The sequence below is a fragment of the Oreochromis niloticus genome, linkage group LG11 (genome assembly GCF_001858045.2).
Source record: "Oreochromis niloticus isolate F11D_XX linkage group LG11, O_niloticus_UMD_NMBU, whole genome shotgun sequence".
In the NCBI taxonomy this organism is placed as follows: domain Eukaryota; kingdom Metazoa; phylum Chordata; class Actinopteri; order Cichliformes; family Cichlidae; genus Oreochromis; species Oreochromis niloticus.
The window spans coordinates 16,734,669-16,761,675 of NC_031976.2; the positions used below are offsets into that span (position 1 = coordinate 16,734,669).

The 27,007-nt window shown below is 37.0% G+C and overlaps 2 protein-coding genes across 3 annotated transcripts; both read left to right on the top strand.

Annotated features, from left to right (window-relative positions):
• The first annotated feature begins 4,171 nt into the window (after window positions 1-4,171).
• Window positions 4,172-12,626, top strand: LOC102076445 (myelin-associated glycoprotein). 2 transcript variants are annotated; one of them, XM_025911287.1, is made up of 16 exons: window positions 4,172-4,291; window positions 4,394-4,430; window positions 5,076-5,139; window positions 6,445-6,828; window positions 6,914-7,201; window positions 7,275-7,574; window positions 8,557-8,934; window positions 9,387-9,674; window positions 9,769-9,843; window positions 10,137-10,433; window positions 10,529-10,643; window positions 10,775-10,822; window positions 11,264-11,290; window positions 12,079-12,117; window positions 12,205-12,267; window positions 12,369-12,626. In XM_025911287.1, exons 3-16 carry the CDS (start codon window positions 5,088-5,090, stop codon window positions 12,448-12,450), a joined length of 2,436 nt encoding a protein of 811 aa, XP_025767072.1. In that variant the 5' UTR covers window positions 4,172-4,291; window positions 4,394-4,430; window positions 5,076-5,087; the 3' UTR covers window positions 12,451-12,626. The 2 variants fall into 2 exon arrangements, with proteins under 2 accessions (XP_025767072.1, XP_025767073.1); XM_025911288.1 differs by lacking the exon at window positions 6,914-7,201.
• Window positions 12,627-20,228: 7,602 nt separating this feature from the next.
• Window positions 20,229-24,546, top strand: LOC109194180 (sialoadhesin). The gene is made up of 8 exons (XM_005464757.3): window positions 20,229-20,374; window positions 20,477-20,513; window positions 21,295-21,358; window positions 21,588-21,971; window positions 22,057-22,344; window positions 22,420-22,712; window positions 23,302-23,337; window positions 23,839-24,546. The coding sequence occupies exons 3-7, from the start codon at window positions 21,307-21,309 to the stop codon at window positions 23,317-23,319; spliced, it is 1,035 nt and encodes a 344-aa protein (XP_005464814.1). The 5' UTR covers window positions 20,229-20,374; window positions 20,477-20,513; window positions 21,295-21,306; the 3' UTR covers window positions 23,320-23,337; window positions 23,839-24,546.
• The last annotated feature ends 2,461 nt before the right edge of the window (window positions 24,547-27,007 follow it).

Consider the following 27,007-nt stretch of genomic DNA (forward strand, 5'->3'; position numbering starts at 1 on the left):
GGGAGAAAAGGGTAAGGTTTGATAGACTAAACCGTTACACACAAAACTTCAAAAATCTAAAGAGTGTGTGAGACTGCTAGCTGTGTCGTTCAGCAATAATCTTATCTACAAGTGTGTTAGTAAAGAGTGGCGTGTACTTCTGTCCCATTAAGCAATGGTTTAACAAATTTCACTGCAAACTATAAAAGGAATCTGGATTTAAATAGAACACAGTAGTGATGGATTAAGTGCAGGAAACACTAGTATAAGGTGTCTATGGAACAAATCTCCTTCAGCGTTCAAAATGACCAAAGTGAGGCCTGCAAGCATTTCTCTCAGTTGGTTGTGTTTAGGGAAAAAGCAGCTAAATACACTGAGACTGCTCCACATTGTTAGTGAGTTAACTCTGGATGTCTGTGGGTTTGTCAAACTTGGAGTGAACAAAAGCAGAAAAACAGTAAAAGATGCAGACGGTGAAAGTCTGGTTTATTTCATGAACACAATGAAACATTTTACAGTCCACAGAGCAAAGTAGCATACATGATAAATAGATGCACATAACACGGACAGTGAGAAGTAAAACTCATCGTCTTACCACATGTTATTTTCTGTAGGCTTAAAATAAACCACAGAAATTAGAGTTTAGTGTTTTAAAGTCATCTATTAAAAAACATGAGTCAACATTACTGAAGTGACACTTTAACGATGCTTCATATCACCGTGTTTATGATGATAAAACATGTTCTCTCATTAGTAGATGTCTGCGCTGTCACTTGTCATGAAAATGTCCAGAGCCAGGGTTCAGCTTCCTCTTCAATTACCATTGATCATTAATAGGGCCACAAAAGATTTGTTACATTATCCCCATAAACAACATGCTTTTATAGAAATCATTGTGACACAAAATATTTAGATTCTTGTTTCACAATTTGCATGAACTCAAAATCTTTAGAGTTTCATATTTATAAAGTATCACAAATAATACATTTATACCATTGTATGAGCTACACTTCTTGTAAAAAAATGATTGGAAACGCGTTTGAAAAAGCTCCTACTGTGACCTTCCTTCTGTGAGGGCGCACACACTCACACTCACAGACGCACACACACACACACACACACACACACACACACGCAGAGAGAGAGACAGAGGGGGAGATCATTAATACAAAGCATTGGAGTCGGTTTTGGATTTTCACTTGTTGTTGGCTTTAATATGAACAGTCACATAAAATTCATTCCAATTTTTTGCCTTTGCTTCAATTAGGATGTTTCTTTAAATCTACAACGCCTTCCTTTTCAAAAAGTTTACTGACATAGTAAAGAAGTAGCTAGGGAACTCAGTGAGTATGAGCAACAATAGCTTAAGGACACTATGTCCAATAAAGAGGAATTCATCATCTGCAGTTCGTGAAAAAACGCAATATTAAAAACAATTCAGCAGACCCTCAGAGTGCGGATACAAACTGTTTTCAGCTGTAGAGGTAGAGGTACAGTTTATGCACTTATCAAACATACAGTTTAGAGGCTTGCATTAGAGTGCTTTGGTGCTTGGGCATCTTTTATTTAGCATGGTTGTACCATTGTGAATGTAGCTATATAAATAAATACGCTCAAGAGTCTATCGTATGTTTGTCATGCAACTAAAAATTCGAAAATATATTTTTAAATCAGTAACTTTGCAAATTTAGAGGATTTGTTTTCGGACAACGTATGTGTCACATTTTAAACAGGGTTTGAATAATCAGCCCTGACATACAGACATACAGACATTTATGCGCTGGGTATAACAGACATGCTTACCGTGTGAAAGGCCCCCCGATGTCTTGGAGCAGAGAAACACGCTGTATTGTTGCTTTTCTCTGTTGTATAAGCAACGCCCGTAGGTCAGAAGCGCTGTGTGCGGGTAGCAAAGTTGGCTCCAACGCACATCCAGGCATCCGTGTGAAAGAAAGGTGTCGCTGCAGCTAGGCTGTCAGGATAGTCAGGCTTTTATTTATATTTGCATTCTGGTGCATTAAAACTAGCAGCCTCTGTGTCCCGCTTGGATCATCATTCCGAAAATTCAGATATTTAAATAAAATGGTGAAATGGCTAGTGATGAGGAAAGAATATGTGTTTGTTTTGTTTTTTGTTTTTTTTTACAAGTATCACAGTTTATTTCTAAAGGAATACCTGTTATTTGTGACACTCTGTTTGAAACTATTAGCCTCTGTGTGTTTCAAAGCGCTAAAGAAAAGTAAAATGCTCCTAAACTAGTTAAATTAAATTAAAAGTAAAATGCTCGTGCTGATGAACAAAGTGTTATGCTCTCAAGGGCCGATGTAAAGGGTTGGTGTGCCTGGTTAGGGCATTTTTATATAGGTGGGGTTTGTTTCAGCTGGCCTCTGAGATGCAGAGATAAAGGTGTAAACAAAAGGTGAAACCTATTTGGAGGATCGGATGGTCATAGAAAGGTGGCTCCGCTGGACCTCTGACATAAGATAAAGGAGACTGTTTGTATTGAAAACTATGGATGTACAGTTGAGATGCTCTTGATAAGGATGACCTCTTCTGCTACCTGTAGGGGGTCTAACTGTTGCAGAGTTAAGAATCTGAAGTATCAGAGCAGGAATGCCTGCTGTTTGTGGTATTCTGTTTGAAACTATTAGCCTGTGTGTGTTTCAGAGCACTAAAGAAAAAGCAAAATGCTCCTAAAACAGTTAAATTAAAAGTAAAATGCTCGTGCTGATGAACGAAGTGTTATGCTCTCAAGGGCCGATGTAAAGGGTTAGTGTGGCTGATTAGGGCCTTTTTATATAGGTGGGGCTTGTTTCAGCTGACCTCTGAGATGCAGAGATAAAGGTGTGGGGGTGTAAGCAACAGGTGAAAACCTGTTTGAATGGTCAGTGGCAAGATGAAAAAACCTTTGGTGGCTCCGATGGACCTGACTACGCTGGACCTCTGACATGATAAGATCGCTAAAGAAAAAGCAAAATGCTCCTAATGCAGTTAAATCATCTATGTGTGTTTGTGCCTAGTAGATAATTAGAGGGCTAGTTGCATTAAAGGAACATTGGGGGTTGTTACAGTGCATATGTGTTTTTAGAAGGTGGAAAAACTTTCTGTTTAAAAACTATTAGCCTCTGTGTGTTTCAGAGCACTAAAGAAAAAAAGCAAAATACCCCTAAACTAGTTAAATTAAATCATCTATGTCTAAATAACAGAACTCTGAGACCTATACAATCCTTTAAAAAAAGAGTTTAATTAAAACACATAATGGTTTCATTAAATAAAACGCTATTAAACACATGTAAACACATATGACCTCTGAACTCACAAGTCCGTTCACGCGCACATGCACGTGGAAAGTCCGTTCACGCGCACACATGAACGCGGAGGGGGATAGGGGAGGGGGATGCGGGTGGGGGTGTAGGTATATTACTACTACTAAGATAGAAGCAGATGGATCGATGTAGGTGAGATTTTGGGTAGTACCCACTATCTCTTTTTGAACCTGAAAAGAGGTCATCTATCAACTTGTGCAGTTACATTTGAAGGCTGAAGGGAGTAGGGGTGCAGGCGGTGCTGCAACACCCCTTGTTGCAAAAGGCAGCCATCACATTGACCCAAATATTTTTTTCTTTTGCTTTAACAGCCTTAGTTGTTGTTGTTTTATGTTTTTTAAATTGTCTTATTGTTTAATTTCTTCTCTTTTATATTTTATTGCATGATTGTTGTGCATTTCACTTATTTTGGTTGCATTTTGTGCAGCATGAGCTGTTGGAAATGTGCTATATCAATAAACTTCACCTTTACAGAACCCCAGCCAGCTCCTCATGAAATCAAAACTGTCAAATAAGTAGAGGTTCTTTTGACATTTTTACATTTTCAAAAGCAATTTCATCTACAGCTCAATAATAATGTAGTAAATACTGGGATAATAAAGTGGAAAAAAGAAGGTAATGATGTATAACTAGCAAGTTATTACCACTTAATCAGCAAAAAAAGTAATTAAGTAATAGGTAATTATATCAACAATAGCTACAACTGAGCAATATTAAATTGAAATTTATGGATCTTATTCCCATAGTGCTTGAAACTAACAGTGTAAATGTAATGTAATGGGGAAGGCTTTAGGACCTGGAAGATTTAGGGGAGGGTATAAAGTGTAAGTGGTAGTGAGCTCACTTTTTCTCTCTCCCACAAAACACGTAAGCACAATAGTGGCTAGATTTATGGTGTGCAGAGACGCTAAGAAATTGTTGGTGTGCTAAAATAAAGCAGTAAAGATTCCTTTCATGTCAGGATCAAGCTCCCATTCAACAGAGAGGTGAGGTATTAAAGATTAAACATCTTTGGTCATGCATCTTTTACAAAAAGACTATATTAAATTATAATTGTGTGATGTTCATGATATCCTGTTCTCTTTCAGTATTGTGTAACATCACACGAGCCACGCTGCATAACAGGTACATAATTCAACCTAAGTTATGACATCGTAGTACAAGCTCCTGTAAAGCATTACTGTAAATCCATGCTGTCATGTAGCCTAAATTACATGCATTCCTATGCAGGGCGGTCTGCATATGTGACGTGACAATAAAGGCATTCTATTCTATTCTATTCTATTCTATTCTATTCTATAATTTTACTTAGTCAAAGATAATCAGGACATAATCAGATGCGAGATGTAATTTTAATTTATTGAATTTATGTTTGAACTCACAGATGGTTAATTTCCCAGAAAAAAATAAATAAATACTTTAACAATACTGCGTTTCTTCTAGCCCACAAGATTAACTCAACCACAGAATGCTAATGACTTCTCATGCTTCACAGGCATGCAGCAGTTTTGCTAGATTACACAATGTTACCTCAAAACACAGAAAATCTATTAGAAACTTTTGGAACCTTTACTGATTATAGTTTACAACATCATAACATCTATTTTGAAAGGGGAAGTAGAAATCAGAGCCTCACAGCATAAGGTTGGATATGGTTTTCATGCCGTGAAATATGTATATATACGCTTTTCTATGGATCGGGGCACTCAAAGCGTTTTATACAATTTGCCTCATTCACCCATTCTTACAAGGTCATTTTATATATTTCAGGAGTCCGATACCATGTACAAAATGTCTGGATTTGGACATGTTATCCTGTGCTACTATATTCTAGGTATGGCAATTTCTAGGAACAGATTAATGGAACACTTTTTAATCACAATATAGCATCAAGCCTATCTATCTATCTATTAGAGCTGGGCGATATGTATTGCGAAATAACTTTTTCTTGATAGAAAAATGAAACTATTGCGATAGACCTCATCTCTCTCTCTTCCTGTCTTAAAAAAAAAAAAAAGAACAGCGAATCCAAATTAAGTAGCGCATAGCAGAACCAATCACAGCCGCTGAGTCACGTCACGTGACTTGTTACGTACAGCACAAGTGCCCAGCCGCACATGTGTATTTGTTTGGGAAGCAGCCAGCCAGCCGCCGTGCCGTCCGGTTAATGGAGAAAATGAGTTTGCCCGCTAGAGAAAAATCAACTGAGAGCTTTGGTGACCAGGTTACCGAAGAGAACACAGATGACGGTTCCAATGCCAGAGAGATTGTTGAAAGGAAGGGCCAGAGAAGTTCCGTAGACTAAAAGCGCTAATTCGTCATCAAAAACAACCAGGTGAATCCCTGTGAAGCAACAACAGTCAATTGAGTCGGCTTTCTCCAGCGTCTCACCATATGACAAAAAAGCTAAGAGACATAGCGACATAATGAATGCCATAGCCTACCGTCTTGCTAAAGACATGCTACCAATAAACACGGTCAAAAATGAAGGATTCAAGCAGCTAATTGAGGGTAATAGCTAAGCTATACAACAAGGAGAGATTGAGAATTTCCTTTTATTTCTCCGTTTATTTGATATTGACAAAAGTTAGTCAATTTTGTCTGTTCTTCTGTAAAACAAACTAAGATTTATTTTTAGAATTAATATTTTGTTTCTAAGTGGAATTGACAATTTAGTAGTCTGTTTTGTTTGTTCTATTTTGAAACTTAAATGCTTTAGCGGCTATCTTTTGTGTGCAATTTGTGTGCAATATTTGCCTTTATTTATCTGAAACTGAAGTCTCATGTTCTTTAAGTACATCTGCCCTGTTGAACTTATTATGGGAAATAAATATTTAAATCAAAACAAGCTGCTGATTATTTCACATTTTACTTGTGAGCAACGGCACATTTAAATCTTACAAATATAGTTATTTGGCTTATATCGTGATATATATCGTTATCGCCTGAAATGAAAAAAACATATCGTGATATGAAAAAATCTTATATCACCCAGCTCTACTATCTATCTATCTATCTATCTATCTATCTATCTATCTGTGTAAATATTTAGATTTTATGTTGTATACTAGATATAGATATATATCGTTTGCATTTAATTTTATAATTTATTTTCATTTTTCTCACAATCCTCTTGCAGGATATATTTTGTGCAGCTCCAGTGCTTGGCAGGTAACAATGCCAAGAAATATAAAAGGATTGTTGGGTTCCTGCCTTGTTATCCCTTGCAGTTATGATTACGATCAGTATCCACCTAAAAGACCAGATCGTGTAGTGTGGTATCAATATGTGAGCAGAGGATATCCACTAGTATATGACAACTGGAACAGGAATGATGTGCTGGACATATTTAAAGGAAGAACAAGTGTATATAGTTCTTCACAACATCGGAAATGTAGTCTGTTGATTGATCCAGTGACTTTGGCTGATCACAGTCAGAAGCTTTATCCCTGGGTGGATCCTGAAAATGTTGGAAGCGGAACCTACCCTTTCTATGACACAACTGTAACAGTTGAAGTAGTAGGTAGGTAAATAATTTAAGCTTTCACTATAAATTGATCATTATGTTGTTATAAGATTATATAATTCTTCATATTTTGTGATTTAAGGCACAGCAGATCCACCAGTTATTGAGCTCTTTGGAAACATGGTGGTTGGGCAGTCTGTAACAGTGCAATGCAGTGTTTACCACACTTGTCCCACTTATCCCCCAAGTCTGAGGCTCAACATCCCACTGCGAAACGAACGTCTAACTCATAGTCCTCTACCTGATGGAAGATCCAAAACTATGCTGACAACCACTCTGTTCATAGAGAAAGAATATCAAACTGTGGAGTGCTATGTCCAACACCGTGGTGGTCGCTCCGCATCAGCATCTAAAACCTTAACCTCACAATGTATGTAGTGAAAGTAAATTGCATTTTATCCTACGCCATCTTTGATATTTAACCATTTTTCATTTTATCCCAGGCTCCATTTCAGGGCTGACTGTCAGCTCTGCATCATATGAATTTCTGGAGGGAGAGCCAAATAAAGTAACCTGCACTGTTTCATACACATGCTATCGAAATATTCCAACTCTGACATGGAATTATGGTAATATGCCAGCCTCCTCTGATACTAGCAAGTTATCAGGGGGGGCTCAGTGGAGGACTGTCTCCACACTGACATTTACAGCATCAGCTAATGACAATGGAAGATCGCTGATATGCTATGCACGCTTCCCTGGAGGTCAGACACGAGAGGCAAGCATTACTCTGCGGGTAAAGAGTAAGTACAAATATTTATCTAAATGTAACATCTAACAATACACCTAAAACTCTTAAAACATTTATAGGATTGTCCTGCATTTGTATTCTCTCACAAACTACATCTGCAATAAAAATGATTTTACCTAATCATAGTTTATGTACATGCTTTTGAAATGTACTTTAATACTACTACTACTACTACTACTACTAATAATAATAATAATAGTAGTAATAATAACTTTTTCCAGTGGTAACAGCAGCCATTATCAGCAATTAATCGTTTTTTAAACCATTTATGAATATCTGAATGCATATCTCAGAAATACAATGACTGACAGAGGGCTTAGACCTGATGCAGAGACGGATTTGTTAGCTTTTCAGGATTAGAGGGAGTAATGTGGAAGTCCTGGCATTGTCAGTAGTAGCAAATAAGCCTGTGTATACAATGTGCCATTCAACACATAAGTAATTAAATAGTTTCCTCAGCAGTGGTGGAGACCAAAACAGAAGTAAAATGACATGGAATATTTAGGGATACAAATACTAATAATGGAGGCTAATATTGTTCTCTGTCTTTGAGATGTATGAAAAGAAAACTTCCATCATGTTTCCTAGATTAACTCCAGATGCACTTCGGTTGTAATAATGTGTTCACAAATGTTTTTCCTTTATTATTCCTCAAAGTTGAAAATAGATGTTTTGTCTCAATGTCATTTCATTTCAAACAGGGTGTGAGCCTTTTTAAGCATTAGGCATAAAAGGCTGAGGGTATTGTTGTTGCTCCACCATTATGGGCACTCGAGTTTGAGAATGCAATAAGTCAAGAATGAAGTCATCTGGTTTAAGTTCACAGGACAACTTTTGGAAAATCACCTGGGGTTTTCAAATTTATATCGTACCTGCATTTACTAGGAGGCAGGGGGGTAGCACTGGTGGCTGCCAATATTTATTTATTTTTTGTTAAGATCCAAAGTGCTTCAAAAGTATCTTCTCCTTTACAGGAAACATACTGAATCTGGGTTGGTCCTTCACTGCTCCAGCCACCATAACTGGGTTGAAGGGATCATGTCTCACCATTCCATGCAAATTCTCCTACAAAAACTCTCAGCCTAATGACCTTCAAGTTATGTGGTACTTGTATCAGAAGAATGAATACCCAGCTGTATTCAACCAAGGAGGGACAGTTAATAGAAAGTTTAATGGTCGAACAAGCTTGACTGGATCAGTGACTGAGAAGAACTGTAGTCTTAAGATTGAAAGGCTGGACATGTCACACAACCGTGACCGACTTTATCCATGGATAGATAAGAACCCCATTGCTTCTTACGGCACCACTGATCATACGTTTTATGATGGATCTACAGAACTTGTTGTTTCAGGTAAGCATTCATTAATTTCTACTATTCAGCTTCAATTCCAAGGATAGACATCTAAGTTACTACAGAAAGTAACCCATACCATGACAAACTGAGTCCTCTCTGATTTATTTTTTATTTATTATTTATCTGTATTTTAGTTTTGTGCATGTATAATTTGCAATGATTTGCCTCTGCATCTAAATTGTAGTTAGAATCTTTAGCTTTTTCCTGGCAGAGTATTGTCTAAACCCAATAAATGTATTTCAATAACACTTAAAACTACAATACTTATATCAAAACGTTAAGAGAGACACATAAAATAATGTGAAGAAATATTTATTTTCAGCTATCTGTATTTTTTTTCTTTCCTATCACTTTTAACTAAGTTTGTTTAATTGCAGTTATTAATTTGTGCAAATGACTCAGACGTTGCTGTGTTAATATAGCTCTCAATTTTTGCTTTAAATTAACAGAACATGCACCAGAACCACAGCTGAGCATTATTGGTATCCTCAGAGTGGGAGAGCAGGGCACTGTGTCCTGCAGTGTGCGGCATACATGTTTATCTGCTCCCCCAACCCTATCCCTAAAGGATTTACCTGGAATTGACCAGAACATGGACACTCTGGTATCTGAAGGGATTTGGGAAAGGAAAATAGTTCGAACTTGGACAGTAGAAGAAGAGCACAAGAGTGTAAGTTGTGCTGTTAACTACCCTGCGGGTCAGAGTGCCGAAAAGTCGATTCTACTGACTGCTGAATGTGAGTACCATGTGATATATTTTATGTGCAATAGATTCCATGTACTGAATTTAATGTGACATGAAAACTCTAACATTTATCATTTATATCTCAGGCTCCATTTCTCCATTGAATATTAGCTCTACATCAGATCAAACACAAGAAGTGAACATCAGCATGAGGGTAAAGAGTAAGTATAAATAATAATTACCTTCATTTAACTGCTCACTTTAAGGGCCGAACCAAAATGTTAGGAAATCTAAATGAGGGAAACTGCTCACTGGAGATTGACGACATCAAGCCCTTTGACAACGGACCCTTCAGTTTCTATGCAGAGAAAGAACATGAGACACATACATTTAACAACAGCTGTGTATTTATTATTATGAAAGGTTTGGAGTCCCACTATAGATCACTGAAATGTGACAAACACATTGCTTTCTAAGTATCAAGTATAATGTCCTTTGTGTTTGTCATGCTCAGCTTCTCCAGAAAAACCAGTGATGACCCCCGTTCCAGAAGAAGTTAATGCTGGTTCAACTATAACTGTTTCGTGTTCTGTTACACACACATGTTCATCACATCCTCCGGTGTTCTCATGGAGTGTTTCTCACCTCACCAGTGAGGTCTCACACATCATGATGTCACGAGGCACCTGGCAGACAACTTCCACAATCACTTTTATTGTTACTGAAGGAGATGGAGTCAGAAACCTCACCTGTAACGCTATCTTTTGGCGTAACAGGCAACAAGCCCACACAGTCAGCTTAAATGTGAAGGGTTAGCGGACACACTTTATCTATAGTCTATATGTTATGCAAGTATTTCATCTGTTGAATTGTGTTTATTAACCTCATATGTATCTACATCACCAGGATCACTGATGTACCAGTTTACAAGTGCTGCTCCAGTGGCCTTTCCAGTCTCATTTGTAGCTCTCATCATAATCACCTTAGCTGCAGTGTTTGCAGTCTTCATCTGGAGGAAAAGGTTGAGGAAATATAACATTAATTTATATCATATCATATTTCTGATATTGATTGCAGCTGTCTGTGTAACGATGTTACAATCTGTTGACTCTGAAGTGGAAAATGTTTTTCTTCTCCTCCAACCAAATATAGGAAACACACAGATGAATCACTGAAACCACCACCTCGACCAGAACAAAGGCAAGTTATTTTAACATAAAAAGTGAATAATAATGACATAATTCAGTCATGAGTCAAGACCTCTCATCACATCTGAATACAGGAGTTCACATTTTAAAGATGTTCTAAAATGATTCAAAAGAATCTAAAAGCATCCAGAGCCTGCTTCAACAACATATCCATATTAATTAAATGCAAATAAGTTTTATCAGTCATATCATATCTGACACAGAAGAATGAAGTTGAGATGGTCGAATGAGCTGCATGAGCAACATGATAAAAAAAAGTTGATGGTTGCAATTGTTGTTTTAAACACCTGATGTCTATAAATGTGATGTTTGAGCTAATATTTGTAAAAGCATGTGTGAAAAATGTTGTCGCTAATTTGTTAATAACTGTTATTTCTTTTTTACTGTCTCCACCAAAACAACCCTGTAAATATTTCTCCCTGTAATTTCACAGAAGATCACTTTGGGATAGATTATCCAGGTAACCATTTTTAAGGATTCCTTTGTGACTGTTCTCTTCATTGTATCATGTAATGAAATAAAGTGACTCATGTGATTTATTGTGCATAGACGGTGCCTCATCACCTCCCTGTTAATTTCAGAATTAAACTTAAACTCCTTCTCATGACATACACGGTCTTGAAGAATTAGGCTCCATCTTATCTGAAAAACCTCATAGTACCGTATAACCCCAATAGAGCACTTTGCTCTCAGACTGTGGGCTTACTTGTGGTACCTAGTATATTTTAAAGTAGAATGAGAGGCAGAGTCTTCAGTTTTCAGGCTCCTCTTATGTGGAATCAGCTCCCAGTTTGAATTAAGAAGACACTCTTCCTACTTTTAAGATTAGTCTTAAAACTTTCCTTTTTAATGAAGCATTTTGTTAGAGTGGGATTAGATGACCCTGAATCCTTCCCTAATTAAGCTGCAACAGGCCAATAGAACTTTTTTTTCATTGACCTTTTTTCACTCACTATATGTTTTATGCCATTCTATATTTAATTATTAGTTATTATAAATCTCTGGCTCTCTTCCACAATGTGTCTTTTATCCTGTTTTCCTCCCCGCACCCCCAACCTGTTGCAGCAGACGGCTGCCCCTCCCTGAGCCTAGTTCTGCCAGCTGTTTCTTCCTGTTAAAAGAGAGTTTTTCTTTTTGTATTTGTAGTCTTCTTGTTTGTTTTTATATCATTTTTTAAATTTCCCTATATAAAAGAAATATACATACACACATTAAGTAATATTTAAAGAATGTTTATACATTCTGCAGACGCCAAGACCGCACTGCGAACATCAGTGTTGCCTATACGTAAGTATTCATAGCAGTACAACAACCGCCATAATTTCATAGTAAAAACAGTCATAAACTAACATGTTATTTTCTTCAACTCCATAGTAAAAACAGCAGCAATGTAACATGTGGAGCTGAGTCCAAACCACGCTGTCCATCCCCGAAGGAGTGAGTTATGTTCATGCACTGTTTCTTTAAATGACATACCAGAGTGTTTTATTTCTTTATGTTTGAACAATCTGCTTCCATTTCTATGTTGTTTGATACAGTAACAGGAGACGACCATCCCCTTTCAACCCTGAGGTTAGTGGTATTGCAGTGAATGACAAAATCCAAATCAACCAAATTTAAGACTTTTTTCATTAAATAAGATCACAACATCCAGACTGATTCCATCACAGATTATTACTTAATCTGTTAAAAATGTTATACTTTCTCTAAAGTAATTTATTTTGTTATGCTTGATAACCATGCCAAGGTTGGTGTAAGAAACTTGAATTATTTATATGGATGAACTTTTTTGAAACAAATCCTTGCTTTTTTGAAACAAAAAGCTAAATATTTAAGGATCATTTTAGATTGAAACTGAATAAATTTTTATTCAAAACTCTTGCAGAATCAACTGTACGGCAACCTTTGACTTCTTCAAGACGTCCCACAGACATCTTAATCTTTCAGGCTCATGTCTCGCAAGTCTCCTATTTCAAAGGTTATCATCTAGCTGAACAGCCATTATCAACTGCAAAGACACCCAAGGTGGCTTCTGTTATGAATACATGCTAATGCAAACTATACTGTTGATGTAGATGTATGATATGTGGGGGAAAGTTCTTCATGATACTGCAGGATTTAATGTTTTTATAGTTTAACTTTCACTTGGCTTTGTTTGAATTTCATTTAATTAGGTCAATTACAAAATGATCTAGTAACTTGCTTTGCTTAATCTTCTCACTTGATAAACAGCAATAAACATGTTTTTTTCTGACGTTGCCTCAGTTATTTGTACTGTTGAGTATTTTATTTTCGAAATTGCTCAGTTTCCAACTACTGTCTCACAGTCACTGTGAAAAAGAAAACGAAAAACCAAGCGTTCACATTTTAAGGCAGGCAAGAATAACAAACTCATTTTCATTCATTGTACGTCACTCAGTTTGATCCCAAATAGACTCCAGCTCCAGCTTCTGCCAGGATTGCCCTGGTGAACACCAGATCACTTTTAAACAAAACGTTTATTCTTCGGGACTTTTTCAGTTCCCGTGATCTGGATTTTCTGTGTGTGACTGAGACGTGGCTGAGTGTTGGTGAGTCCACAGCCCTTTAAGTAGTTCAGTTGTTAAAAAGTTTTATTAGGCATAACTCTCTTCACATTAACTCTGTAATTGTCTTCACATTTGCTCATGGCTTATTCCTACTAATTGTTTGTTGCCATTTTCAGGTTGTAACTCTGTAAATAAAAGAAAACAAAAAAAACATATTTTTAGCATTACATCTGAAAGAGAGCTTCTTACAAGCATTATGCTATAATGACTTTATCAGAGTTTATCAAACATTATTCAGGCCAAATGTATTTCTGTTACATGTTTTGAATGTACAGTTACTTTCATATGTACATTTTCTAGTCTGCAGCTCTGTATTTTGTATGTTCCACCTTATTTTGTTGTTTCCCTCGTCTTTTATTTAGTTTCTGTCTCCCCATATTCCCATCCTCCTGTCTTAGTTCCCTAATAACCTCCTGAGAACAGAGAAAATGTTTTATGATTTCCTACCTCTTTGAAGCTAAAAAAGCTCATACAAAAACATAAGATATCAATTGAAAGCCTAGAATGTCCTCTATTTACCACATTAGGACTTGGTAAGTTACCTCAAATGAGTACAAATATTATAGACAATAAATTACAGAAAACAAATGTACAGGGTGGTTCTCAGGAGGATACAACATCTTTTCATTTGTATGCTGTCTTTTTACTTAATTGTTTCCTGTCCTGTTTCCACTGACTCTTTCTCATGTTTCATCCTTTGCGTCTCCTTGTGAAGTCAGTCTTGTCTGTTTACTCAGTTGTCTGTGTTAAGTTAGTGTGTTTGGTCTTTGTGTCCTGCTACTTCCTGTTTTTTTTTTTCTTGGTGAACTCATGCCCCTTGTGTGTTGTCAAAGTTTCCAGTGTTTTCTTCAATGCAGGTTTCAGTTCCCATTTTGTATTTTTTCCGCTTTATTATACCACCTTTGCAATCAGTCTCAATAAAACGCCTGTTTGCTGTTAAGCTCAATTCCTGTTTGTCATGTTTTCCTGGATCTTCACTCACTGAGTCTGCACATCTTGCAGACTTTTGACAGAAGTGGATAATTAAATTTTCATATTTCACACATTCTGCAACTTGTGGGGACCAAATGAAAGTCCAGAGTTTGTGGATGTTGCAGATTCACGACCACATTTGAACCTGTGCAACTAACCTGCAAAGGAAGATTGCCACAGGTCACCTGATAGGATGCAGGCTTTCTGCAAACAGTCACAGTCTGACTGGACTGGCTACAGAGGCTCTTAGAGAAATTGTCAAACATTTGTAAAGTAATTGTTTTCTAACTTATAAAGAAAGACAGATTGCTAATATCTTGCCATCAGTCTGAATGAGTGTTTGAGCACCACTCAACTCAAGTCGCTGCCATTTGGTTGTATTGTGGTTTTATTCCTATAGGAGTGATGACCAAATGAAGCTTTCTGAAGCACTTAAGGGTTTGTTACTCAAAGCTTTTCAGCACAGTGATCTTTGGTGCCATCTGCTTGCCAAAAATATGAAGATCAGATTGAGTCTCCAAGTTGAACTGAACTACTTCGTTATGATTAGCCACTCTACAGAGCTGAGTTGAGTGACTTCTTTACATTTGTAAACATAGATTAAAAAAAAAAAACCCATATGAAATAATGTAAAAAACACAATCTTACAACAGGTTGGGCATATGCTTGTACTGTGAGCTCCTGCCTCCACGTGCTTTTAACCAATGGACAGGTACATTTATATATGATATACTATAGCTTATGTGTATACTGAATATCTTATGTATGTTGTTCACCTGGGAGGAAACTTGCTTATGAACGGGTAAAAGAAAAATACAACACATATAAAATTCAAATTCAAAACTTTATTGTCAGCTACACAATCATACACAGAACGACTTGCAGTCAAATGCTTGTTGCTGTGCAATTCCCGGCCACTGAAAGTAAAAGAATAAACAAAAAAATAGAAAATCAAGTATAAATACTCTACTATGGTGCATGAATAGAGGTTCTTAAGCACCTTCAGAAGTAGATGGAAGTCTCTAAGTCTTTTGAGGAAGAAGAGACACCAGAGTGTTTATGTGACAGGACCATGACAGATCCTGTGTGATATGAAGCCACACTGGTGCACTATTGCTCATAATTTCTCACCTGCTGTGTGATGAAGTCCACAATCAGCTCCTTGGTTTAGAAAACTGGCACCAGTTCTCCAGGTTCCTGATCTCCTCCAGGTAGGCCTTTTCAGTGTTATCAGAGATCAGGCCCACCCCCACAGTGTCATCAGCAAACTTGAAATGGAGGCATTGCGTGACGTGGCTAACCAGTCGTAGGCGTACAATGAGTACAGCAGGGGGCTTAAAACACAGCGCTGTGCCACTCCAGTGCTGAGTGAGATAGCAGGAAAGACATGATTTCACACCCTCACTGATTGAGGTCTGTCTTTGAGAAAGTTGAGGATCCACTGACACAGTGATGAGCTGAGTCCTAGATCCTTCAACTTGGTGAAAGGATTTAAGGGGATTACTGTGTTGAATGCAGAACTGTAGTCCACAAATAGCATCCTAACATAGTTTCCCCTGCCGGAGACCAAATGGCTCAGGGTCATGTGTAGCAGGTGTGCTATGGCATCGTCTGTAGAGTGATTAGGCTGGTATGCGAACTGTAGTGGATCAATGGCATCAGTGCTACTGGGCATTAATCATTGAGATAAGACATATACGGTTACTTCACCCTCCTGCCCTCTGGGAGTCGCTACAGGAGCCTCCTGACTAAGACCACCAGGTACTGGAACAGCTTCTTCCCTACAGCTGTCAGACTCCTGAACTCTGCCTCCTGACATCTGACCCACATTAAACTCATGGCCTGAACATACACACACCCAGAACCACCTATAACTGAACACACACACAATGGACAAAAACAAACAAATGGACAACCGTACCCTCATACACACAATAATAACATGGACTTTATATAGCCTCTGTAGGAGTTATCCACATATTCCACTTATCTTAACTGCACTACTGTAAATGCTGTATAGACAATCATTCTGTACAATGTGATAATTTTAATTCTACAACTGTTTATAACTTGCATAGTTCATATTTCTTTATAGTTTCATATTTATATCCTGTTCATAGCCTGTACATACTTATAGTTATAGCATATTCACAACATACCTTCATACCGTGTACATTGTAACATACCCATAATAGACCCATATTTTGTACCCTCATACCTATAACAGACCCATTTCTGTAATATATCTATATATCTATATTATTGCCAAAATATATTCTGTAATATATCTATATTATGGCTAAAGCACTTTCTGGAATGGCTGCAAACTGCATTTCGTTGCCTTGTACTTGTGACATGTGCAATGACAATAAAGTTGAATTCTAATTCTATTTGGTTTTTACCTAGCAACAGGAAGAACGATGTCCTCTCTTCCTCGCTGGCTCCATGACTCTCAATATGACACACGCTGGTTGGCTCTGTCACACAAAATCACCACCAAAACACACCACAAATCCCACAGTGGTTCACTTCCTTATTGTCTATTTTGTAAAATGTTCAGATTGTCTATTCTTATTTAATTCACTTAATGTACAGCATTCATCTGCTTGCTGCATACAATGCTACTACTGCACATTCACCTAATGTATATAATATATAATGCTCTTCTCCTCCCCCCCTTTTGCACAAGTTGAGGAGGTCAGGTTACATTTCACTGCTAGTTATACTTGTATAATGTGCATGTGACGAATAAAGAATCTTGAATCTTCCTTATAAACCACTAAATCAGGTACCAAAACAGTGACATACCAAATAAAGCTTCAGCTGTCACTGATCAAGTGTCCAGCCAGACAAACCAAGGCAGGCCGTTCAGAAGATGCAGCACCTGAACAAGGTGAAAGTTTCCAAAAAGAGAGAAAATGGAAAAGGATGCAGCCCCTTTTTTCCTCCAGAACCCCTTTCCAGGAGGCAGTTTCAGGAGAAAACATGACTACTTTCTTTTCAACATGATTTATTCTAATAGATTGAACATTGTTATATTTTATAAGAATTTATAAAAAGTACAAGAATAAATTATGTTCATATGAGAAATTTAAATTGGTCACATATTGGATAAATGAAGCCTTGATATGCAGATTCAACAACTGTCTGATTACTTCCAAATGAGGAATCAAGAGAAATAAGTAACAGTAAGAAACAAATCCACAGTTAACACAAGATATCACCATGAAAACCATGCACAGCGGAGTTTTGCAAGATGGTAATAGCAGACAGACTACAGCAATAGTACTGATGTGTCAAGTGATTTAAATGAGTAAGTCATTGTGAATCTTGCAGAACATAGACAAACTGACTTCTTATGTATTCCCGAGGAAATGGCTGATTTAGACATACAAAAGACTAAGGACTATAAGTAAAAGGGCTCTTCTCCTCTAAGAAAGTCACAGTGCCATTAACCTAAGCTTTCATCCGTTTTCATCCCTGCTAACTGAACAAACAACACATCACAACAAAGTGTTTCCCCTGTCACCTTTTTGGTCTCTGATCATTTATGTGAGACTTTTTCTAAAACAAATCCCTATATTATTTTTATTATTATCATTATTATTATTGCATGGTTTAGTGAAACACAAAATAACAACACAAAATAACAACCTTCAGAGAGGTTTTAGAGTTAGGTCAATAATTTTCTGGACAAAGACACAAGTTTTGTAGTTTGCTTTTGTATACCATCATGTTGGATTTTAAATTAAATAATAAATTTGACTGAATTGCAGACTTTCAGCTTTAATTCAAGAAGTTTTACAAAATATTTGACGAGCTGTTTAGGCATGATTGCCTGCAATTCCTAAACAGGCCATGACTGTATGCATGCGTATATATGGATGACTTGTAATCTTTTCATCTTATTTATTTTAAATCTTTCTTTTATTTTGAATAATTTTGGGGGGGATCTAAGGTCAATCTGAGGATTATCTCCAGCTTGCAAGAAGATTGTAAGGACATTATGGAGCCACCAAAAAAGTGAAAAATATCAGCAGGTAGGCAGCATTTTTACATGCTAGTTCCCAATAATAACCTAACTCTTAAATCAATCTTATAGAGGATGTTTAGGTGTGTGTGTGTGTATGTGTGTGTGTATTTGTGTTATTCAGGACCTCACGTGAGTATTCTCCAAGTGATACATCATTACATTTACATTTCATATTATTTTATTAAATGCATTTGAATTATATGCATATTACATACTGGTATGTAGGCCACACAGCAAGGCTGCTGTACATTGAATGACCAGCAGATGTCAGTACTTCCAAATGAGTTGTTGAACGAGGCTTTGTGTGATTTGCCTTTTGGCGAAGAATATGCCACAGCTGCTCACGCTGAGTTCACAGACACCATACAGAAACAGAACATACAAAACCTATCCCACTACACTAGCATGATCAATGCTTTGTTTCTATTCTCTAAGTTAAGTATGTAGCACAATGGACTGTGTTAAATGTGTTACTAGCTGGAGGGAGTGATGCTATCAGTATATGACAGTAACAACCTTAATTTAATAACTACTTTAATATTATTACTACTATAATATCATTTGGTTAAATGGACAAACTTAAAACCTTTTTTTTTAATAGAGCAAAACAATTTTTGTCAACAAGGTTTAATTGAGGGAATTGATGCCCTTTGTAAAAACAATCCCTACAGTCCTGTTACCTCATGACATAACAGAATCGAAGCTGCTTTTTGTATATATGATTTAATTATGCTGTGATTTGATTTTGGAAAGGGTATAATTGGTTGTATTTGATACTTTTTGTTTTAAATGTATATTTGTCCTTTAAAAAATTTATCTTGCCTTGTTTGGTGTTATTCTTTTCAGCATAACATCACATGCCTGACTTCACTTCTTTTTCTTTCATTTTCATTTGCTGTAGTAACACAATGGACCTAACATCACACAAAAAACAAAAAAGCAGCGTAGGAAAGAGTCAGACAAGCTACTGAATCATTTTAACTACTTGAAATGCACATATAAAATGCCTGTTTAAAAAAAGGAATGTACACAGAAACATCAGCTGTCTATTAAACACATTCTATCTTCTACTAAGATAGAAGCAGATGGATCGATGCAGGTGAGATTTTGGGTGGTACCCCCTATGTCTTTTTGAACCTGAAAAGAGGTCATCTATCAACTTGTGCAGTTACATTTGAAGGCTGAGGGGAGTAGGGGTGCTGGCGGTGCTGCAACACCCCTTGTTGCACAGGCAGCCATCACATTGACCCAAATATTTTTTTCTTTTGCTTTAACAGCCTTAGTTGTTCTCGTTTTACTTTTTTTAATTGTCTTATTGTTTAATTTTTTCTCTTTTATATTTTATTGCACAATTGTTTTGCATTTCACTTATTTTGGTTGCACTTTGTGCAGCATGAGCTGTTGGAAATGTGCTATATCAATAAACTTGACCTTGACAGAACCCCAGCCAGCTCCTCATGAAATCAAAACTGTCAAATAAGTAGAGGTTCTTTTGACATTTTTACATTTTCAAAAGCAATTTCATCTATAGCTCAATAATAATGTAGTAAATACTGGGATAATAAAGTGGAAAAAAGAAAGTAGTGATGTATAACTATCAAGTTATTACCACTTAATCAGCAAAAAAAGTAATTAAGTAATAGGTAATTATATCAACAATAGCTACAACTGAGCAATATTAAATTTAAATTTATGGATCTTATTCCCATAGTGCTTGAAACTAACAGTGTAAATGAAATGTAATGGGGAAGGCTTTAGGACCTGGAAGATTTAGGGGAGAGTTTAAATCAGAAGTGGTAGTGAGCTCACTTTTTCTCTCTCCCACAAAACACATAAGCACAATAGTGGCTAGATTTGTGGTGTGCAGAGAGGCTAAGAAATTGTTGGTGTGCTAAAATAAAGCAGTAAAGATTCCTTTCATGTCAGGATCAAGCTCCCATTCAACAGAGAGGTGAGGTATCAAAGATTAAACATCTTTGGTCATGCATCTTTTACAAAAAGACTATATAAAATTATAATTGTGTGATGTTCATGACATCTTGTTCTCTTTCAGTATTGTGTAACATCACACAAGCCACGCTACATAACAGGTAATTCAACCTAAGTTATGACATCGTAGTACAAGCTCCTGTAAAGCATTACTGTAAATCCATGCTGGCATGTAGCCTAAATTACATGCATTCCTATGCAGGGCGGTCTGCATATGTGACGTAACAATAAAGGCATTCTATTCTATTCTATTCTATTCTATTTTATAATTTTACTTAGTCCAAGATAATCAGGACATAATCCGATGCGAGATGTAATTTTAATTTATTGAATTTATGTTTGAACTCACAGATGGTTAATTTCCCAGAAAAAACAAAACACTTTAACAATACTGCGTTTCTTCTAGCCAACAAGATTAACTCAACCACAGAATGCTAATGACTTCTCAGGCTACACAGGCATGCAGCAGTTTTGCCAGATTACACAATGTCACTTCAAAACACAGAAAATCTATGAGAAACTTTTGGAACTTTTACTGAGTATAGTTTACAACATCATAACATCTATTTTGAAAGGGGAAATAGAAATCAGAGCCTCACAGCATAAGGTTGGATATGGTTTTCGTACCGTGAAACATGTCAAAGCTTCAAACAGTATTAATTTATTAATATGAGGTAACTCCCACAAGTCAGTATATAAAAAATGTATTGACTGGTTCTTATGTGTATATATATATGCATATATATATGCATATATATACATATATATATATATATATATATATATATATATATATGCTTTCCTATGTATCTGAGCACTCAAAGCGTTTTATACAATTTGCCTCATTCACCCATTCTTACAAGGTCATTTTATATATTTCAGGAGTCCGATACCATGTACAAAATGTCTGGATTTGGACATTTTATCCTGTGCTACTATATTCTAGGTAACAGATTAATGGAACACTTTTTAATCAAAGTATAGCATCAAGCCTATCTATCTATCTATCTATCTATCTATCTATCTATCTATCTATCTATCTATCTATCTATCTATCTATCTATCTGTGTGTGTGTGTAAATATTTAGATTTTATGTTGTATACAAGATATAGATATATATTGTTTGCATTTAATTTTAAAATTTATTTTCATTTTTCTCACAATCCTCTTGCAGGATATATTTGGTGCAGCTCCAGTGCTTGGCAGGTAACAATGCCAAGGAATATAAAAGGATTGTTGGGTTCCTGTCTTGTTATCCCTTGCAGTTATGATTACGATCAGTATCCACCTAAAAGACCAGATCGTGTAGTGTGGTATCAATATGTGAGCAGAGGATATCCAATAGTATCTGACAACTGGAACAGGAATGATGTGCTGGACATATTTAAAGGAAGAACACGTGTATATACTTCTTCACACCATCGGACATGCAGTCTGTTGATTGACCCAGTGACCTTGGCTGATCACAGTCAGAAGCTTTATCCCTGGGTGGATCCTGAAAATGTTGGATGGAGAACCTACCGTTTCTATGACACAACTGTAACAGTTGAAGTAGTAGGTAGGTAACTAGTTTGAGCTTTCACTATAAATTGATCATTATGTTGTTATATGACTATATAATTCTTCACATTTTATTATTTAAGGCACAGCAGATCCACCGGTTATCGAGATCTTTGGAAACACGGTGGTTGGGCAGTCTGTAACAGTGCAATGCAGTGTTTACCACACTTGTCCCACTTATCCCCCAAGTCTGAGGCTCAACATCCCACTGCGAAACGAACGTCTAACTCATAGTCCTCTATCTGATGGAAGATCCAAAACTATGGTGACAACCACTCTGTTCATAGAGAAAGAATATCAAACTGTGGAGTGCTATGTCCGACACCATGGTGGTCGCTCTGCATCAGCATCTAAAACCTTAACCTCACAATGTATGTAGTAAAAGTAAATTATATTTTTTTTCATATGCCATCTTTGATATTTAACCATTTTTAATTGTATCCCAGGCTCCATTTCAGAACTGACTATCAGCTCTGCATCATATGAAATTCTGGAGGGAGATCAAAGTACAGTAACCTGCACTGTTTCATACACATGCTATCGAAATATTCCAACTCTGACATGGAATTATGGTAATATGCCAGCCTCTTCTGATACTAGCAAGTTATCAGGGGGGGCTCAGTGGAGGACTGTCTCCACACTGACATTTACAGCATCAGCTAATGATGATGGAAGATCGCTGATATGCTATGCACGCTTCCCTGGAGGTCAGACACAAGAAGCAAGCGTCACTCTGCGGGTAAAGAGCAAGTGCAAATTTTATCTTCATTTAAACACTGAACTTTACAAATCTAACGTAGAGCATTCATTTGCACGCACTATCTTGTATTTTTCCTCACTGTCAACCATGTCAACAGTAAAATACATTTTAATGAATTGTACTTTATTTATTTGAATAAACTGTAGACTGCAGCATGGTGCTGTGTGCTAAATTTGATACTGATTTCCCTCCTCTTCTCTTTTCTTTTGCTGCTCATTCTTTTTTTGTGTTTTTCCATGTGTTTATATAAATTAGTGGTGTTGCTACAGCAAATACAAGCATCGCTGTTTACAGTGTTATCATGTACAGCCATAAAATGTATAGGTGATGCTTCTCTTTGTCACTCACTATAGCACATGTGAGTCATGTGATTGAGCAGTAACTAACCACAGCAGAATAGGAGAGGAGGGGTCAGAACAAAGTGTGCTTGCAGCGGGAGGAGTAATGTTTGTATGGACAAGTCTTTTATGAAAGTTTTCCTTTTTTGATTTCGGTGGAATAAAGAATTTTGATATAATGTGTCCTACTGTGAGCTTGATGTTAATTCTTCGCATTTTGTTTTTTCCAGAAAGTGAGAGAGTTATAGCTTCATACGGACATCAAAGTAAGTGCATTTGTCAGCCCTCTCAAAATTCATCTTATCAACTATAGCTTCTCCCTATTACAGCAAACTCGGTCTGCCTACCAAAGTCCCTTTAAGATTCACTTCCTTGACTCACTCCTGTCTGATGAATCTCTGAAGTTTCCAGTAAAAAGAGGATAGACCACTGACCCAAGACAAATTGTCCAAAAAAAAATGGGGCATTGTCTTCCATAATGTCCAGAACAACATATTTGACAACTTTAAGAGCCATAACAAAATGTTAGGAAACCTGAATAAGGGAAAACTGCTCCTCGGAGACTGATGGCATCAAGACCTTTGATGATGGGCCATTCTGTTTCTATGTAGAAGATGGAAAGGAGACACAGAGATTCAGTTACAGCTGTGTATTTATTGTTATGAAAGGTCTGGAGATATTTATTAGATTGTTGAAATGTACTAAATTATTTTCTTCTTTGCTTTATTAGCGTTAACAATATTCTGCTTTGTGTTTCCCATGCTCAGCTTCACCAGAAAATCCAGTGACAACCCATATTCCAGAAGAAGTTGATGCTGGTTCAACTACAACTATCTGTTATGAAAACATGTTCATCACATCCTCTAGTGTCCTTGAGGAGTGTTTCTAACGTCATGAGTGAGATCTCACACACTATGATGTCACAACACTCCTTTGGTGTGACAAGTAATAAGTCCACACAGTCAAGCTCAATGTGAAGGGACAGACCACATAGTTTTTGTGTCCTGTATATCTTATACAAGTATATCATATATTGCACTGTGAGTAATAACCTTAAATGTGTCTACATTATGAGGATTACTGATGTATCAAAGTGTTTCCCCTGTCACCTTTTCAGTCTCTGATCATTTATGTGGGACTTTTTCTAAAACAAATCCCGATTTTTATTTTTATTATTATCAATATTATTATTGCATGATTTAGTGAAACACAAAGTAACAACCTTCAGAGGTTTTAGAGTTAGGTCTATAATTTTCTGGACAAAGATTTTTGTAGTTTGCTTTTGTATACCATCATGTTGGATTTTAAATGAAATAATAACTGTAACTGAATTGCAAACTTTCAGCTTTAATTCAAGAAGTTTTACAAAATGTTGCACAAGCTTTTTAGGAATTGCAGGCATGATTGACAAGCAGTTTCATGGCGAGGTGAGACCTGTTCCCTTTTTGATAACAAATAAAGTAAACTTTATCTAATGTTGGTTCTATGTGTTGATTTTTTATCATATATCCTTCTACTGTGATTTTAAATATTCTATTCAATTCAGTTTTATTTATATAGCATCAAATCAGAACAGCAGTCACCTCAAGGTGCTTTATGTTGTAAGGTAAAGACCCTACAGTAATACAGAGAAAACCCCAACAATCAAATGACCCCCTTTAAGGAGTAAGCAACTTGGCAACAATGGGCACAAAAAACCTTTAAACAGGAAGAAACTTCCAGCAGAACCAGGCTCAGGGAAGGGCAGCCATCTGCCACCACTGACTGGGGGTGAAGGGAGGAAGACAGAACTAAAAAAACACTCTGTAGAAGAGATCCAGATATGAATAACTAATGATTAAATGCAGAATGGTGTGTAAGCACACAGTGAGTGAAAAAATAAGTGAAGACACTCTCAGTTCAGTAATGTAACTAAAGGAGGATCTAGTGTCAACTAATCCAGATTTAGAGTAAGTATTGAATAAGCATAGCACCACCTCCCTCCCCACTACACCACTGCTAAAAGAGACAGCATGGTAATAAAATGTCAGACATGGCATTACTACTGAAATTAACAACTGTAATCCAATTGTTCCATTAATTGTTTTAATTTTTTTGTTAATGTATAAAGAAAATCTTCAATTAAATTTTGAAAAGTGATCATATTACTAGAAGGAGCTGTTCATTCCACATTATTTGTTTTTATGGGGCCTTTGTCCTGTGTGTGGGTGGAATCTCATACCATCCACCCACAGACAGTGTTGAAAAAAGTAAATGTTTGAGATGAAGGTGAAGATGTTAAAACATTTAATATGTGGCACAAACATTTAAGCTGTTCCCATTCATTTAGTTTAATCTCCAGCAGTTGGCAACATAACACCATTTGACATAAAAAAAACAAACAAACAAACATAAAAATAGTACTTTTGCACCAACAAGGTGATCCCCAGACTGATTAGATGAAAATCCATCCATCTTAGGCTACATCCACATGTACATGGGTATTTTTCAAAATGCAGCTTTTTCTACGTGATTCAATTGTTTTTTTTAAATACCTGATGTGCAGCATGTGGAGCACCGATGATACAGCTGATGACAATCAGCTCGGGTACATGTGACAGCTGTGTGCTAATGTCATTTATTGCACATAGTGTCATGGTCCCAGGCCTTTTGACTCAGTGGTTTTTGTTTTTTATTATTATTATGATCATGATCTTGTGTTCTAGTTTGCTCTGATTGTGTACTGGGGTTTAGACTTTTTAGTTCTTAGAGTTTGGTTTCTGTGCTCCCTCAGTTTAGTGTCTGTATTGTGCCTCTGAGTTCAGTCTATGGTAAATGGCCTGTATTTATATAGCGCTTTACTAGTCCCTAAGGACCCCAAAGCGCTTTACTTATCCAGTCATCCACCCATTCACACACTGGTGGAGGCAAGCTACAGTTGTAGCCACAGCTGCCCTGGGGCAGGCTGACAGAAGCGAGGCTGCCATATCGCGCCATCGGCCCTTCTGGCCAACACCAATAGGCGGTAGGTGAAGTGTCTTGCCCAAGGACACAACGACCGAGACTGTCCAAGCCAGGGCTCGAACCGGCAACCTTCCGATTACAAGGCGAACTTATCGCCCTGGACCCGCCAATGTAATAGATGCAGATACTAATAAATATGGTGTAACAAGATTGAAGATGAAAAAGTAATGTACACAAATAGAAATCTTATTAAATGTAATCTCGAAAAGCCTTAAAAAAATCACACTTTATGTCACATTGATTGTTTTAATAAGTAAATCAATAATTGCATCTTAAAGCTGAAGCACAGCCACAAAGAGTTTCTGTTACTGTTACTGTGGGATAATTTGCTTTAACATCAAGTAACAAATTAACACACTTTGTAATAGCTGTGCATGAGTGCACTGTTTCAGTCAATTTGACAAGTTTAAAAAATAATGTATTTCAGTTTACATTGCCGGATGTTGAAATCTTATTCAGTGGTCGGTGTCGATCACTTTGCTTTCTGTGTAGGATTTCAAATTTGCCGTGTCAGTCCTCTTTGAAGTTGCAGCAGCGTCTGACTTTTAGTTCTTAGAGTTTGGTTTCTGTGCTCCCTCAGTTTAGTGTCTGTATTGTGCCTCTGAGTTCAGTCTATGGTAAATGGCCTGTATTTATATAGCGCTTTACTAGTCCCTAAGGACCCCAAAGCGCTTTACTTATCCAGTCATCCACCCATTCACACACACATTCACACACTGGTGATAGTAAGCTAAATTGTAGCCACAGCCACCCTGGGGCGCACTGACAGAGGCGAGGCTGCCGGACACTGGCGCCACCGGGCCCTCTGACCACCACCAGTAGGCAACGGGTGAAGTGTCTTGCCCAAGGACACAACGACCGAGACTGTCCAAGCCGGGGCTCGAACCGGCAACCTTCCAATTACAAGGCGAACTCCCAACTCTTGAGCCACGA

Bases quoted from the DNA above. Each gene is read 5' to 3' on its own strand.
- LOC102076445 (XM_025911287.1), top strand. From the start codon at position 5,088: ATGTACAAAATGTCTGGATTTGGACATGTTATCCTGTGCTACTATATT. The intron at 7,575-8,556 runs GTAAGTACAAAT...TCTCCTTTACAG, and splicing joins CATTACTCTGCGGGTAAAGA to GAAACATACTGAATCTGGGT. The intron at 10,823-11,263 runs GCAAGTTATTTT...GTAATTTCACAG, and splicing joins CCACCTCGACCAGAACAAAG to AAGATCACTTTGGGATAGAT.
- LOC109194180 (XM_005464757.3), top strand. From the start codon at position 21,307: ATGTACAAAATGTCTGGATTTGGACATTTTATCCTGTGCTACTATATT. The intron at 21,972-22,056 runs GTAGGTAACTAG...TTATTATTTAAG, and splicing joins TGTAACAGTTGAAGTAGTAG to GCACAGCAGATCCACCGGTT. The intron at 22,345-22,419 runs GTATGTAGTAAA...ATTGTATCCCAG, and splicing joins TAAAACCTTAACCTCACAAT to GCTCCATTTCAGAACTGACT.